The sequence below is a fragment of the Ischnura elegans genome, chromosome 8 (assembly GCF_921293095.1).
Source record: "Ischnura elegans chromosome 8, ioIscEleg1.1, whole genome shotgun sequence".
Lineage (NCBI taxonomy): Eukaryota > Metazoa > Arthropoda > Insecta > Odonata > Coenagrionidae > Ischnura > Ischnura elegans.
In genome coordinates this window covers 62,231,544-62,247,738 of record NC_060253.1, presented here as the reverse complement: position 1 = coordinate 62,247,738, position 16,195 = coordinate 62,231,544, and the positions used below count along the sequence as shown (strand labels likewise).

General features: G+C 37.6%; 1 protein-coding gene across 1 annotated transcript; it reads left to right on the top strand.

Annotated features, from left to right (window-relative positions):
* The first annotated feature begins 1,513 nt into the window (after positions 1 to 1,513).
* On the top strand, positions 1,514 to 2,560 carry LOC124164425 (piggyBac transposable element-derived protein 4-like). The gene has a single exon (XM_046541749.1). The coding sequence runs from the start codon at positions 1,514 to 1,516 to the stop codon at positions 2,558 to 2,560; it is 1,047 nt and encodes a 348-aa protein (XP_046397705.1).
* Positions 2,561 to 16,195: the final 13,635 nt, after the last annotated feature.

Sequence of the window (16,195 nt, the reverse complement as noted above, 5' to 3'; positions counted from 1 at the left end):
AGGTTAATGTTTGATTGATCTTTGATCGATCTCGTCTTTGATAGCGAACCATTAGAAACCACTTTCCACGTTAGAATTTCACTTTGCACAATCTTATGCTACTGCCCCGAGGAATCTGTTTTTAAAAAAAACTCAAAAAGGAGTCACCTCTTTGGCTCGATCTATTCCTCTTGTACGTGAGCTACTACACTGTGCAGATGATTGGCAAAAAAATAATTCCACAGAAATTAGCATAATATTACCATGTGCAGGCAAAACACGTAAAATCATTCCCCTTGTGAAATTTCCGTCGAGATAACTTTTTGAAATATTCTCTTTTGGGTTCCTGTTTTTTTCTTGAGACATTAAAGCCTCTTAATTGGCATCGCTTTTCAACTTGTGTCGTAGGGCGGAGGAAAAAATATTCAGAGAAGTTCAATAGAACTGGGTTGTTCTCACCTTAGCCCTTTATAGGTCATTGGGATAATAATTTCCCACCCCCTTCTAACGTGAATGAATTCTTTGCTACCTCATCTAAACCCTGATTGTTTTTGTTTGTTTGTCTCTCTATCTTTGTGAAATTAATTTAAATGTATTTTTAAAAGTTATTAATTAGACAGGAGCATTTTTTAAGTATTGACAATTCCTTATTTTCATAGTTTTTCCTCAAAATCCAATTTCTGTGTTTTTTGCGCGATAAAATTGGTATTTATATTTTCCACTCTTTTAGTAATTTACATTTATGAAATGAATACTATTCAATTACGTTTTCTTTTATTCACTTTATATTTTTTATTTATGATAATTATTAATTTATTTTCAAAATATTTTTTTTACGAATATTTACATGTTGAAGTTATTTTCATTATACCACAATTCAAGTTATTTCATTCTTTACAATTATTCTAATATAATATGCAATATTTCAAATAACAATTGTTGCAACTATTACGTAACTATGCGATTAGCGCAGCTCTTGAGTGGTCTCTCCTCCCCAGGCTCCGCCAAGTTGTGACGTCATTTTTTTTTTCACGCGATGAACTAGCTCAGCAGGCAAGACGGACGGCTCTTTTTTCGGCTAGGTGAACCGCTTACTTGTTATCAGCTGTTGACAAATATAGAGCTGGAGAGGAGATCTTCACGATATACGAGTGGGTAAAATGTAACTCAAATTATTTACATTGTATCGCTTGCACTCAACAGTGGTCGACTTGACGAATATTCAGGCTCTGCTAATTATCTTTCAAAAACTAAATATGTCTAGTTTGTGTCCTTTTGAGATCGTAGCTATGAAAAGGATATTTCTCAGTAGGCTCATTTCGCAGCAGTCTTCCTCAGAAACTTACAAAGAGCAGAACCTCTGCTGCACAGTTGGAAGAGAGATACTAGAAAATAGGGGATTATTTTCAAAGAGGTACGTTCATGTTTTTTTACATGTTGATAACCGAAGTCTTTTCATAATTTTTCTCGTTGACACACAGTTCTACATTACTTTATTTCGTTTCATGAATAAATGATTCCTCAAATTTTCGCCATGGAAAATTTATCGGCAAGAGAAATAGAGCTTGCACTGCTGGAAATTACAGATGATCAAGCATGTAATTCAGACTTCGGTGGAGACTCAGATGCCGATGACGGAGACCCAGTTCAATCAAAAAGAGATTGTACTGCAAAGAAAGCAAGGAAGTCCATCCCAGTGCGATTGTCGCCCGAGTCCATGATCCCTGGTACATCGGGCATTCAAGCCAAGGGGAAAAGGAAGATCGAGGCTAGTACCTTGAAGACAGTTGTTGAGGGTGAGTCGGAGTCTGATGACTCAGATTACGTTCCCGAAGATTACAGCAGTGATTCGTCCTCAGTGTCAGTGCAGTCTATAAGAGGGAAATTTTCTAACTCCAGTGAAAGTGAACCCGAAGGTGGAGTAAGGATCTTCGACCATGATGAAACAGAAGAGTTCAGATGGAGTAAACGGGGGAGAGATCCTAAAACGTTCACTGATGCTTCATTCAATCAGCATATAGGCCCAAATATTGCTCCGAAAGATTTACATTCTCCGCTAGCATTTCTCTTACATTTCATCACGGATGCATTTCTCGTTGAAGCTGTGGCACAGTCTAATTTGTATGCCGAACAACACGAGCAGAATTTAGAGCTAACCGTTGAGGAACTCAAAGCATGGCTAGGGATTATTATTTTTATGGGATTCCATTACTTGCCCAGCATCAGGTTGTTTTGGTCGACAGATGAAAACTTTCATTGTGAACGAGTTGCTCGTATCATGTCATTGAATAGATTTTTTAAAATATTGCGCTTTTTACACATCAATGACAACACTAAAATGCCCCCCAGAGGGTCACAGAATTTTGACCGCCTCTATAAAATTTGCCCGTTGCTGAATCAGTTGTCCGAAACATTTCCCTCGGCATATTCACCTTCTAGGTTCCTTTCTATTGATGAGAGCATGGTAGCATTCAAAGGGAGATCCACAATGAAGCAGTATATGCCTCTAAAACCAATAAAAAGTGGGATTCAAGGTGTGGCTTATGTGTTGTGCTGCTACCGGCTATTTGGTTTCTTGTGATGTATATACAGGGAGGGATGGTGACGGATGTCCCGCTAAAGGTCTCGGGGGAAAAGTGGTTAGTAAACTTAGCAAAGGTCTTGAGGGATTGTTCTATTGTCTTTTCTTTGATAGTTTTTTTTCTTCTTTATTGCTTATGTCCGATCTTTTGAAAAAAAAATTATTTAGTTGTGCAACAATAAGACCAAACCGAAAATATTTTCCTGATGGCGAGCTGGTAAAGAATAATAGGATGAAGAAGATGGATATTGACTATGCCATGGCAGGGGACATCAGTGTATGCAAGTGGCTCGATCGTGGAAAAAAACCTGTATGTGTAGTGAGTACGATGCACAATCCAGCAAATCCTACTAAAGTTCTGAGGAGAAATAGAATTGGCAACCGCGAAGAAGTGCCATGTACAGAGGCTATTGTGGATTACAATAAATATATGGGTGGAGTAGACAGGTTTGATCAATACCTATCTACATATAGTATCGCGAAAAAATCACGTCGATGGTGGGTAAAATTTTTTTACTATTTTTTTGACTGTGCCATAGTGAATAGCTTTATTGTGTATAAAGAAATACTGAAGCATAAGGGGCAAAAACACTTGAGTCATCTAAATTACAGGTCAAAACTGGTGAATGAACTAATTGGTAACTACTGTTCTAAGAAAAAATCAGGTTATTTGCCAATGAAAGGCTATGCAAAAAAGCGAAGAAGCTCAACCGGTGCTGAAACAGTGAAAAATACAATTCGACTTATGAATGTAGGTTTGCATATGCCAGAAAAAATTGAAACATATCGGAGATGTGCAAGTTGTAGTACCAAAAAGAAAGAGAAAAGGAGCAACGTAATATGTAAAGAATGCAATGTGGCTCTGTGTAAGGACTGTTTCAGTCAATTTCACAAGTCGTAATGCGCAAAATTATGTTATTTATAGGAGTGAAAATTCTTTTTTTATCAGTATTTTGTCAATGTAAAGTATTTTGTAAACGCAGGAGATAAAAGTTCATTCACTCTCCCAATAAAAAAAATTATCTAAGATAATTTGTTCATATTTATCAGAAAGAATCAGCACAGAAAGGTTTATCATTGTACCAAAATGTATAAGGTGAAGTAATGATTGCCCCTTGAACGAAACGCAACCCTCAACGCGTGAAACTGCAATAAGTTGAATGTTAAATTTGTAACAAAAAACGCATAAGGAAAAAATTGTATAAATAGTTATTTATTTATGAAATAATAATAAATCATTCAGTAAAAGATGGTGGCTGTAGATAAAAATATAGAGGACATATTAAACTTGCAAAAATTCTAAATTTTTTAAAGTTTATAGTAAAAAATAACATTTTGGGATAAAAATTTAGAAAAAAAACTTTTTATTTAATCATGTAAAATATTCATTATGCACCCTGCCAAATTTTGTAACTTTTTTCAAATCGCAAGTCTTTTGACCGTTAAAGGGTTAAATCTCGTCCTTGGTAATGCTTTCCCGGTCGTTGAACCAAGAGGGATGAAAATGCTTGAACTTTGTTTTGGGGTTAAAGGATCGGGCATGGAATTTAAAGCTCAAGGTTTGCAATTTCATTCCTTAAATTAATGAAACCTATAATTTACCCCAAAAAAACATTAGTATCAAATTAACGGCATTTCAATTTATTGTAGAGCTACCTTTTCCGGGTTTCACCGCGTCGTGGTTGTTTTGTAGACAACAGTTTCTCCTGCATTCCAGCTGGCGTCTTCAGGTCGAAGACCACATTACCACCGCACCGCGGAAGCCTTCGCACAAAATTCAATTTATTAGTGATATAGCTTCATATATATTTAGCTTATATGTCAATAGCTTTATCAAACTGTCTTTATTTATTGCCATAAATAGAATTATATTGTATCGCCTATTGTATACCTTCACTATGTTCGTGTTCACTAAATATCTGTTCTATTCGACCATTATGTACAGGGAGTTTTAGTATTTTTGATACTAATTCAAAGCTCTCGTTTAATTAAGCCCAAAGATTCAGGCAATTATAATCGCACATTTACGTCCAACCTTAATTGCTTAATGTCCTTAAAAATCCAGAGTATTAAATAAAATATCGAAAAGGCTGGATTCCCAAGGAAACCATTATTCATGATAACGGTAAAGTGTATCTAAAACAATATTTGCGTTCACATAGTTCAGTAACGAAAGAGTGGCGACCCCCTGTTTATGGACTACTAAATAAATAAATGCTTAAAAGTCCTCCTGAAACACCAAGTATAAAGTTATTTCCTACTCTTTTAGGTTTTCTCATAGAATATGCTATAAATGCGAGTTATTGAAGCGTTCTTCGATTATTTTTAGCGATATTATAGCATAGGAAGAGTTTCAATTCTACTCTCAATTTTTTTTATTATTTTATGAAATATGAATGAAAATGATTTAAATACTCTCTGTGCAATTGGAATAATTCAAGTTTCGTTCGTTGCTTCCGATAATATTTCATCGCATTGTAACTTTTTAAAAATCTCCTCTCTTCTTTATAAACAAATAATTCCAATACAATTCGAAACAAACTCTATATTTTGAAACTTAGAGCATAAAACCAACATCAAAAGCCACCATGATATCACAATTCCATTTATATCTACCACCACCACTCTTCTGAACCACCGCCATGAACTGCATCAGCGTGGATCCTGAGTTCCGCTATAGTCCTCTCCTCCCGCTCTCTTCTCCTCTCGTAGGCGCCTCCCCTTCTCTGCTTTCTCTTCCTTTCTCTGCTGCACCGCCACCTTTCTTAGTCCTTATCCCGATCCTTCCTTTAAACACGTCTGCCTCCTTCAACTCTCTATACACAACTCCCCTTTTCCTTCACAACAATCCCTCACTACCATTGTCAGTTTTAAATTATATAAAAACAATATGGTGGCTTGTTTATGTTATGTTACAGCATGAAAAAGCTTGGATTTTATATAATAAACCCATGTGACGAAATTTGTATTCTATACTTATTCGCATTATCAAGAAGCCTAATAAGATCGACAGTTAGTCAAGAAGGAAAATGAGTTAGAAAAAGAGTTTTATCTATTCATATATTTGTTCTCAAATGAATTAGTACATAATGAATTAGTTTCTTCACGAAACTAGCAGAGAGATACTTAGTGAAATGCTTGATGTTCAATTTCTATTCTTTATCAGCCTTGGCTGAATTTCTTGTTGAAAATAGCTCCACAGGTACGTTATTTGTCATTATGATTGATGTTAATTTAAAATAATTTACGTTGTTATTACTTTTTGTGGGATTATTTACTACCATATGATGACTTCTTTGCTAAAAACTTAAATAAATTCAATCGAAATAAATATTATTTTACTTGCGATTTAGGCCCCAAAATGGAATTTTAGTAACGTAGGCAAAAATATGTTGTGTTGTGCCGGTGGTCTATACCATAATTTTGATGTTAATTCATATACATTGTTTGAACCATATATTTTGTCAAATTTCAATTTTATAAACTATAAACATGTAGCCACTCTTTAATATTATCCATTTTCCCATATTTTCATAAAATACGTCTTCATAGCCGTTTGATTTTGAAATCTGCCTGATTTTTCGCAAAATTTTAAACTTTAGAGCTCGGGCGGCAGTGGTTGATATCATCAGATTTGAAAAAAAAATTGTGTGTGAGATCCTTATATCATTTTGCAACTTTCCCGCACAGGGAAAATTTGATCAGGAAAAAAAAACTTTTTTCGGCCCACCCTAGTGTGCATACCAGGCAGGATTCCCAACCGCACAAGTTGCACGGTATGACAAAATGAATGGTAATGAGAAAACGACAAAATGGACGCGTAAGACGTAACCAAACGTAGCACTAGTTGCGGGGTTTGGGAACATGAGATACACCTATGTTGCAACTTTGGTTGCAACCTGTGCAGCCATATATAAACGTATGGCAGACAGACAAACAGACATCCCCTTTTATATATTTTAATTTTATTTTTTTATTTTAAAGAAATATAACCACAAACAGCATATGCCATTTTATAGTGGCCAGGTAACAATACATAAATTAGAGGACGAAGACGCAATATAACATGTAGAAAACAATAATTTCATTTACAAAAACAAAAGGACAACAAGAAACTGCAGTGACAGACTACTTCGGTGACAGATAGGATAGGGAAAGGCTTATGAAGGATTTCAATGGAAGTGCAAAGGGGTCGATGTGTGGAGGGAGTGAGTTCAACACAGAAGTAATGCGGTAGAAAAACGAACGTTTAGTGAGTGAAAGTCTAGGAATGGGCATGTGGATTAGGGGATGAGAACGGGTAGGGCGGGGTGGAACTTTAAAATTGATAAAAGAGAGCAATGCTGGGCAGTCGATGGTGGAATTGAGAATCTTATAAATAAGTTTTAAATCAGCTGTGAGCCTATGGGTAGTGAGATTAGGGATGAAGAGGGAGGAGAGAATAGCATTAGTGGACATGTAAATATATATAATAATAATACACACTTCGAAATGTTCCTCGGCGAGGTAAATATCATAAAAAACCCTAGGATGGGCAGTAACAGAACACACAATAAAGAATAGAAACTCAAACTCACTAAATAACTAAATTTTCGGTGGCATTACCACCTTCCTCGGAGTTAGGTAGAAGTTCTACCTAACTCCGAGGAAGGTGGTAATGCCACCGAAAATTTAGTTATTTAGTGAGTTTGAGTTTCTATTCTTTATTGTGTGTTCTGTTACTGCCCATCCTAGGGTTTTTTATGATATATAATAATAATAAATATATATAAAAAGAAGGTAGATAGTTGTGCGAAATGGCCGCCCATGCAACCAGAAACCAATTTAATCTCGCAGATTTGTCCCGCAATGGATTACAATTGAAACAACGGCTCTTCTGCGCGAACCCTTGGCTCGATCAAGTGCAGGAAGTACCACAAGAGAGCAATCCATTTCGCCACAGACGTCCCCCTCGAGAAACTGAACGACTTCTCTCAGTGATTAATCGACACCAATCATGAATGCGCTCCTATATGCGAAAGATCCGACATTTTTTGACGCCGTGCCGAATCGTGTTATACCAATCGCCCAATAAATAACGCCGCATGACAGATTCAGCGCTTTCTCACCACAATAATGTGAGAACCGGTAAAAATCGGAAGGCTCGTGGATGGATTCCGCGTTTTTTTCTGAAAGAAGAGGCGTAAGAATCCATTTGTGCTCGAAAAAAAAGGTGAAAAAATTATCTGAACACACTCGGATGAGCAAAAAGAATCGGGTCAATGTTTCGCGAAGGCGAGCATCACGAAAACATCATCAAGCATGCCTCGGGAGGGCGATAAAATGATCCGAGTCTTTTACAGAGAGAGTTGAGTAACATCGGGACGGGATGGAGAGCCATTGATCTCTTCTGAATAGCTCACCGAAATGAATAAAAAGAGAAAAAAAAAACTTGACTGAGGCTGTTCGGTCTTCAGAGCGACGGGAGATATAGTTAGATAACCTTGGGAGATACGCGAGCCGTTGTGGGTGGTTGGTATATTAAAAAAAAAAAGAGATTGAACCCAGCCGAAAGTAAAAGTGACTGTCTCTCCCGGTTTCTTCGAAGGGAATGAGTGAAAGACCAGATCTTTAGCTAGTGATAAGGAGAAAGATTGAGGAACGGACGCTCCAGGTCTTGGTTAGAGCGATTTCCCAAGGGTTTAAGGAGCGTTTTGTCCCGTAAGTAGGCCGTCGTGGGAAATGACGCGGAAAATTAAAAGGAGATTGTGCATCGACGCCTCGAACGGAAAATCTATCGAAAGAGGTGTTAAATGGGAGCAAATACGACTGATCGAATCGATTCCACGACTCGATCGAATGCCATCAGCTAGGAGTGATTTATCGCACGTCGATTTTGCGATGACGTGAGTTTTCTTGAGAAAAGGTTTGATAGCTACGGAGGCTTCCGCGGTGATTAAATTTATAATTGTTTTTCGGGTTAACACCGAGTCGATTCATTTTGATGGACGACAGTTTCGGGCGCGGGCGAACGTTGATTTTTTTTCTTGGATCCCATTTTTTTGGCAAAAGACCATGGATTTCAATCAGGGATTATTTGGCGATGTGAATATTTGCATTGTTTTAGTTTACGCCTTAAATAGGATGTATAAGCCAAGTCCACCAGCAGCCAAAAGGGTTTATGCACATATTTACAACCTGCTACACACTACAGTCCCCCTATTGTATGGTATAGGGACTAACTCCAGATTGAAGCGCTGGATAACATAAAGAAGAAGATACTAACTATCAAAAGTAAAACGGTACGTCGGACCTGAAAACGGGAACTGGAATGCGCCTGAAACCAAATGAGTCAACACGGCACTAACCCGAAAAAAAAATTATCAATAGGCTTGATAATGGAAGGCTTGTAATTCATCAGGGCGTAAGTGCCATTTTACTTTTTTTAGTCAGTAGCTACATCTATTTGTTATCCAGCGCTTTACTGTTGAGTTAGTTTCTATACCATTCAATGGGGACAGTAGGATCTAGAATGATGTCAACTACTCTAACGGAAAATATATCGAAGGAGGTGTTAAATGGGAGCAAATACGTTTGTTCGAATCGATTACACGACTCGATAAAATGCCGTAAACTAGGAGAGATTAATCGACGTCAATAGGCTATAGAACAAATAGATTCAGAATAGATTTAGAATGTCGTATCATTCACGATCGATATGAGACTACAATGGCAGGGATAGGACTTACTAACAAGTTAGTTGACTTGTAGCGTTGCCTAATAACTTATGTATTCTTTAGTGGATGTTTGCGACTTTTCCTTGTAACTTGTAAATTGACTTATAACAGTTTTTCGCAGCATGTTAACGGCATGTGTTGCATGTCCTAGCATCATAGGTATATTGCCTCCATGGTTAGTTGGCAATTACTGCCTTTGAATGAATATGGAAGTATGATTCGTTACTATGAGTAGCATTTTTATGACCGTGTGCCGTGCATGTGGGAATTCTATTTCATGTTGCAGGCATGTGATTGATTGATTACCCAAAACCAAACACCCTAGAGGTGCCTTGCAGGGTATTACGTAGATGTGGATGAATTTTACGACCACGTGAAATGTCAATTTTCTCTTAAGTTAATGTCAAAGTATCCTCATCTGTTTTGTTATCCAGCGCTAAACTCTGGAGTTGGTTCCTGTACCATCCAGCGGCGACTTTAAGATTTAGCAAGTTGTAAATCTGCACATAAACTCTCTGAACTGTCGATAGGTTTCGCTTATAAATCCTGTAAAATCAATCCTATTTCAGGCGCTAACTAAAATCATTCAAGTATTTTGCATCGCAAAATAATGCATGCTTGAAATCTATGTTTTTATGCCAATAACATGGATTTCAACGGAAAAAATCGGCAAACTTAACTTCACCTTCCATTTTAAAGAATAGATTGGCAGGGAGAAATTCTCAATGAAATATTAAAATTTTTAAACGTTATAAGGATTTAAACTAAGGTCTCTTTCCTACCAGACTTCTTTGCTTGCATTTATACCTTCGTTCTGACAATATCGATCCTTGTTTTATCCGGGTTCGTGTCCCCGCCGAGTCTAATTATTTATTTCATGTTAAATGCCTTTCCTTGTTGTGTGTATATTTGTACTTGTGTATGACAGCTTAGAAGGCATTTACTTTATATGCAGTGCTCTAGGTGCTTTTGTAAGGACTCCCATGGTTGGTAAACTACGCAATCTATTAGGGACTTAAAACAAATTATGAAGCCAAATACTTTTCAGATATTGGAATGGGAGATAAGCTGCTGATCGAATTAGTTGGGTGCTCAGTAACGCTTGAATCCTCACAAATACTTGGAATGAAAATTTAAATTCATACAAGCGAGATACTTAAAGCTAGAGAGCGAAATATAATCGGGAGTAATTTTTGCTCGCAATCAAGAGAAAGTCATGTCCTAGATCTTAAATCACGATTATCCCCAGTTATTAGCTTTTTTGTACTCGAATTTCAAAATTATGCCGAAAAAAAGTCAATAAATACTTACGAGCCGACAAGAATTATTCGAGGGATGAGGATTCGATAATGTTTTCTTCAAGACGAGGTTTCAAATTGTTTCTGCAACCTGTTGGCTGCGCAAGATTTTTTTTATTCGTCCATATAAATTTTTACTGGATATAAGTTTTTTTTCGGAACACATGGAATTCATTTCCCAGTTTTGTAATGACCCAGTGCCATAACCAAGTGCTGCGGCCGGTTTGATCAAGTCAGCGGTTCACTCCTTCCACGCGCTTCGCGATACGCATTCCAATTATCAAGATCTCAATAAGGGGGCACTCGTTTCCGAGCGAAAATCCAGAGTCTGGCCTATAATTCACCTTGTTCGTTGAAATCTTTAGGGGAGAAATGCACCCAACCTCGCTCAGGAGCAAATACGAGAATCGTGCTGCAAATCGTCGGGAAAATTTGAGAGGCATTCTTATGCAACAAAGCCCTTGACCCTTCCATAAGCCAGTGTTCTATCCCTATTGTTTGTGAATGACCAATTACGATTGGATATTCGCTAACAATGGTGATAGAAAATGTTTCATCACAATAAGCTTTGAAATGCCCTACTGAAATCTTATAAGCGACGCCACATTTTTTTTGTTTGGATGAAGTTTGACTGGAGATAATGTGTATTAAACACTCCAACGTAGCTTAAACCTTTTTGTATATTCAATCAATATTTGGAATATTTTCATGGCACTCGGCTCATTTTTTAAAACAAGTTTGAAATACGCTGCTGTTAACGTTCGAGAAGCCTCCTATTTGGTGTTAAAATGACGATGACCTGATATTTAAAAATATATATTGGTATTATAAATTGTGCAAATTTAAATAGTTTCAAAAGCTAAAATATTTTAAATACTTTAAGTTTCATCACATAATGTATGGTTTTAGGAGAGCGCACATTTACACATTTTGGTTGGGTACCCTTTGCATTTGACCGTCCCTGTAGGCCGGCCATTTTTTTTATTTTTGCTGAGCATGCACAACTTTAAAATTTAACTCACACAACTCCAGAACTAATATATGTTTAAAATAATTTCTTAATTTATATATTTTTTGCAAGAACAAAAACTAGATCCAAATATTTCAAAATAAATCCGTAGAGAGACCCTGATTTAAATATAAAAACACGTAACCGGACCACTACCGCTGGAGTCAAAAACACGTACTTTTACGTGAGCGGACCATCATGTGCTAAGCTTAGAAGAAAAAGCGGAAGGTGGGGTAGAAATATCATCGATATAACCTGCATAAACTTCGATCATGTAAACAGTGGGTGGACTGCTAGGGTTACACATAGTTCTCAGTGTCAAAACGTTTTCACGAGACGCTTTCCCTGTGATTCGATGTAAAATTTTCAGGCCTTTAGTTGTAAACTAATTTTATGCGTGGGGAGTTCACTTTGCTAATTTCATGGATATAAAATGGCGCGAATAAAATTCATTATTTTCTCTAGGACTTGGTGTCCACAAAATTCCCACTCTATTTTATTCCTAACTCAATATCCTTGGAAACACGAACCATCACAGGACCGTGAAGCTTTAACCAAGTCATAGGGGAGCGTGGCACCCATAGTGACCATTTGGCAGCTGATCGCAGGGTCCCGGGTTCAAATTCTGCCATGTGAAGCCACGGGAAACTCCCAGGCGAAAATCCTCGTATTGCGATTTTTGGGTGAGTACAAATTAAACTTTGTTTTCCCAAAATTTTTTATTAAAACATTTCCATGGTTGCGACGGTTAATGCCATCTACTGAAGAGGTTCCCCCACTACGATCATTACGGAAGAGGATCCTCAAGTGTGTTGTCCTCTAAATGTGTTGTCAACCACCGCACATTAAATTTGGGTTTACAAAAGTCGCCACTCGCGTCGCTGACGGACAAAGTGATCCGAGTTTCTCGGGGAAATGAGGTATAATAAGGGGTGTTTGACCAAAATTTATACACGTGATGGTGAGATCTATCAAATGCAAAAGTTTTAAATGCAAATTCCTCGCAACCAATAATATAAAGCTGCAAAATATTGGAAAAAAATGAATCGCATTGCTCTTATCACCGCACCATGGATATTTTTGAAAACCGATTAAAATGCGACCGAATTGGCAGCAGAAATCACTCTACTATGGGATGGAATTGGGCCTCCTGTATGCAGTCCCCTTGCAACCCCACGTTCCCTTGGCTTTCACAAGATGGGGAAGACCCAACCCCACCGCCTCCACCCTCCCAACTTCCACCCATCTCCCTCTATCTCTACAGTTTCCCAACCCACTCCCTCTATAGTCTGTATACCGTAGGTCGGCTCACGGGCCCGCTAGCTACCTGAGTCGGTCCGCGAGCCGCGAGCGCGGTGGGGAGGAAAGGACCGACCATAAAAACTCTATGGGACCGACTCAGGCCCCTTTCAGACGGGAAGGCTTTTCGCCGGCCGCCGTCCACGGCCATGACCACCTAGATACTCAAGGCCTCCGCACTGAGTTGTGACGTCACAGCTTTGGGGCTGACGGACGGCCGGAGAACGACCACGGAACCCTGATCCCGTACCAGAGGACTGGGAGGGTAGGCGCCGGTGGAAAACATTGCGAAACGCTTCAAGAATAAACACGGAATGAATCTTTTGGCAAATGCACGGTACAATGCCTTCAATTATCTATTGGATTATTTGTTTGAGTTATCCTCCAATATCATATTCGCCTCAAAATAATTATCAATACGCTGAATAATTGTCAATGATCATTATTAATGTATTGGAAGACTATATTTCTGTACCTGACGGCTCTAAACTAGATACTAAAGAAGTGATTTAAGTACTTCAACTGCACTATTAGCGCTACAGTCATTCACCAAAACGAAACTTACGAATGAAGACGATAGCGGAATTCTTGCCAAATTACGAGAAGAATGAAGTTCTAGATATTGTTTATGAAGTTAATATCCATGACCATACCGTTAACGAAAAACATTAGAAAAGGGAAAATAAAGCATTAATCTCGGTATCAAGGCTAGCACTAAGGGTGCGATTCATAGACGGCACTTTAGGCTAAAGTATACTTTAGCCGGGCTAAAGTCTGCTTTTTCCGTTTCATAAACGCCACTTTAGAGGAAAAATGGCCGAATCGTCACTTTACCGTAAAGTGCCCAACCGGAGCTCACTTTAGGGCTAAAGTGTCCTTTACGGATGAATAAATATGGCTGCACCGGCTGTTATTGAAGTTGAAATATGAAGATATTTGGGTTACGGAAATGAATATGAACTAATTTTTTGGTGAGAACACAGCAGCAAACTGGCGCGTTTCAAGAAATAACCAGACAAGTAATATATGTCTTTTCCCTGAATATATATCGAGTCGGTATTGATGGAGATGACCCAATTCTTATATTTTGAAGTTTAACTCTATCGGTCGTGTGATAATTACAACACAGTAAGTGGTTGAACAGGTTGGCATAATTTATGTTGATTTTATATACAAGTTAATTGTTAAGTTCTTAGGTTATTTATACGTTCATATTCTAGAATTTTCCTTAAAGATACTTGAATATGATAGCAAAATTCTGTTTACATTGGCGTCAATAGCCTTCGTAAACAAAGACTTGATTTTCATATCGTTTGGCCAGCCAAATACTAGTTTCTACACCTTGCATTGCATTTTAAGCGTTTTCATTCAATATTTGCTTAATGTACTCTCCGTATGCCTCCATATCACGCTTAACATGTTTCTGTGATTGTGAAACTAGAGTCGAGTTTCTGTTTCGTTTTTCGACTATGCATTTGCATGTTTACAATGATGATATAAGATCTCGTCATGAAAGGCAGCAATAAAAAGTAAAACGTACTTTCCTTCGAAGGATGATATCATAGCCATATTATCAGCAGCAAAGCAATGTTTTCTCGAGGATGTAGGATTGTTATGAAATGTTATTTACACAGCATCACAGACTTCACTGACATTTTTACTGCAAAATTCGTGAATGGATACTCGGGTTAGGTATTCACATATGTCGAGGCATCTTTTAAAGTAGACAAAGAGATATTTATTGATATAAGTCCATTCTCACATTCAACATGTTTCATTGCGTGGCCATTCATTCATTGGTTTTGATGATATAGATATTCTTGACTGTACATTCTCGTCCATTTCTCTAGAATATATAACCCCTTAGGTCAACATTCCAAGAATTAAAATATTGGTAAGCACAAAAGAATTCAACAAACACCCATACCTCATTCAAAATATGCGTCCAACTGAGACAACCACTGATCGGTAAATCTTCAAATTAATTGGTAGTTTCAAGTTAACGCGAGAGAATTTCACTATTTCACCCACCTTCAATGAACGTACACCATCAAACTTCGACTAACATATAGTCCAAACAACCGTATGCAGTTAATCATAGAAAATGATCATAAAATGACGTGAAAATATCAGCATTTGAATATTTACTTCGCTGGGAACATCGAAGGGCATTACCAATGCACGAAGCTAATTAAAAGTGAGCTTTTATTCTGCCAACTCAGTCATTAACGTACAAAAAAGCTAGTGGGGAAAAGCTTTCAATGACGCAGTATTCATTTAAATTTGCACATAATATGAGAAAACGAGAAAATACAGCTTAATAAATCTTAGCAAAATACAACACGAAAACCCAGTCGCCAGAAACATGTTAACAAGTACGCATTTAATATCGTGTGTCATCTTTTTCTTCACTTTTTCGCAGCGTTCATTGCCAACACTCAAAAATTTCAATGCATGATCGAGACTTTAGGAGCTAAAGTTCCACTTTATAAAGTGAGATCCTTGGGACGACTCTGCATCGAACTTTAGCTAAAGTCTCACTTTGCCGTAAAGAGAGACTTTGTAAAGTGAGCAATTTCAGTGTCGTCTATGAATCGCACCCTAAGAAACCGTAAGATTTTTTATGGATATGAAAATATCATTTTAAATTTTCCCAACCTCGAAAACGGATGAAAATCTGTTGATTAAGGGTACGGAAGAATCGCGACGGAGAAAATCAATGAGGTCTGTTTAACGAAACCAAAAGAGATAATATATAGACTACTTCCTGCGCTAATGATTTTAAAATGGGTCAAAAAATACCTCGTTTAATCACATTGTTCAGTATCGAACGAATTATTGAACAGGTTCTACGTAAAGGATACACAGAACACAACTGTCACAGGCTTGTGAAATTTTCAGAATAAGAACCCCTAAACTCATTACATTCAGACGCACTCTGGAAGGGGTTAGGAATATCTATCAGAGTGAAACCAATCATTAATCAGATTTAACATCCCACAGAGCCAGACAACACTAGACCATTTGCTACCCAAATCATTTTAAAATGTGTGAAACATTTACCTCCATTTCTCACCACCAGCACCGAGGACACCAAGAAACCAAATGTCACTTGCTTGTCTGTGAAATTTTCAGAGTGAATACCCCTAAACTCAGCCCATTCACAAGCACTCGAGAAGGGTTTGGGAAATTGCCTGATATCTATCAGGGTGAAAACAATCATTGATCAGATTTAACAGCACCTAAGTTGTATCTCAGTGCCTCTTTCTTCTTATGAAGTAATTGCAGTTGGATAGAAAAAAGTCATTAAATG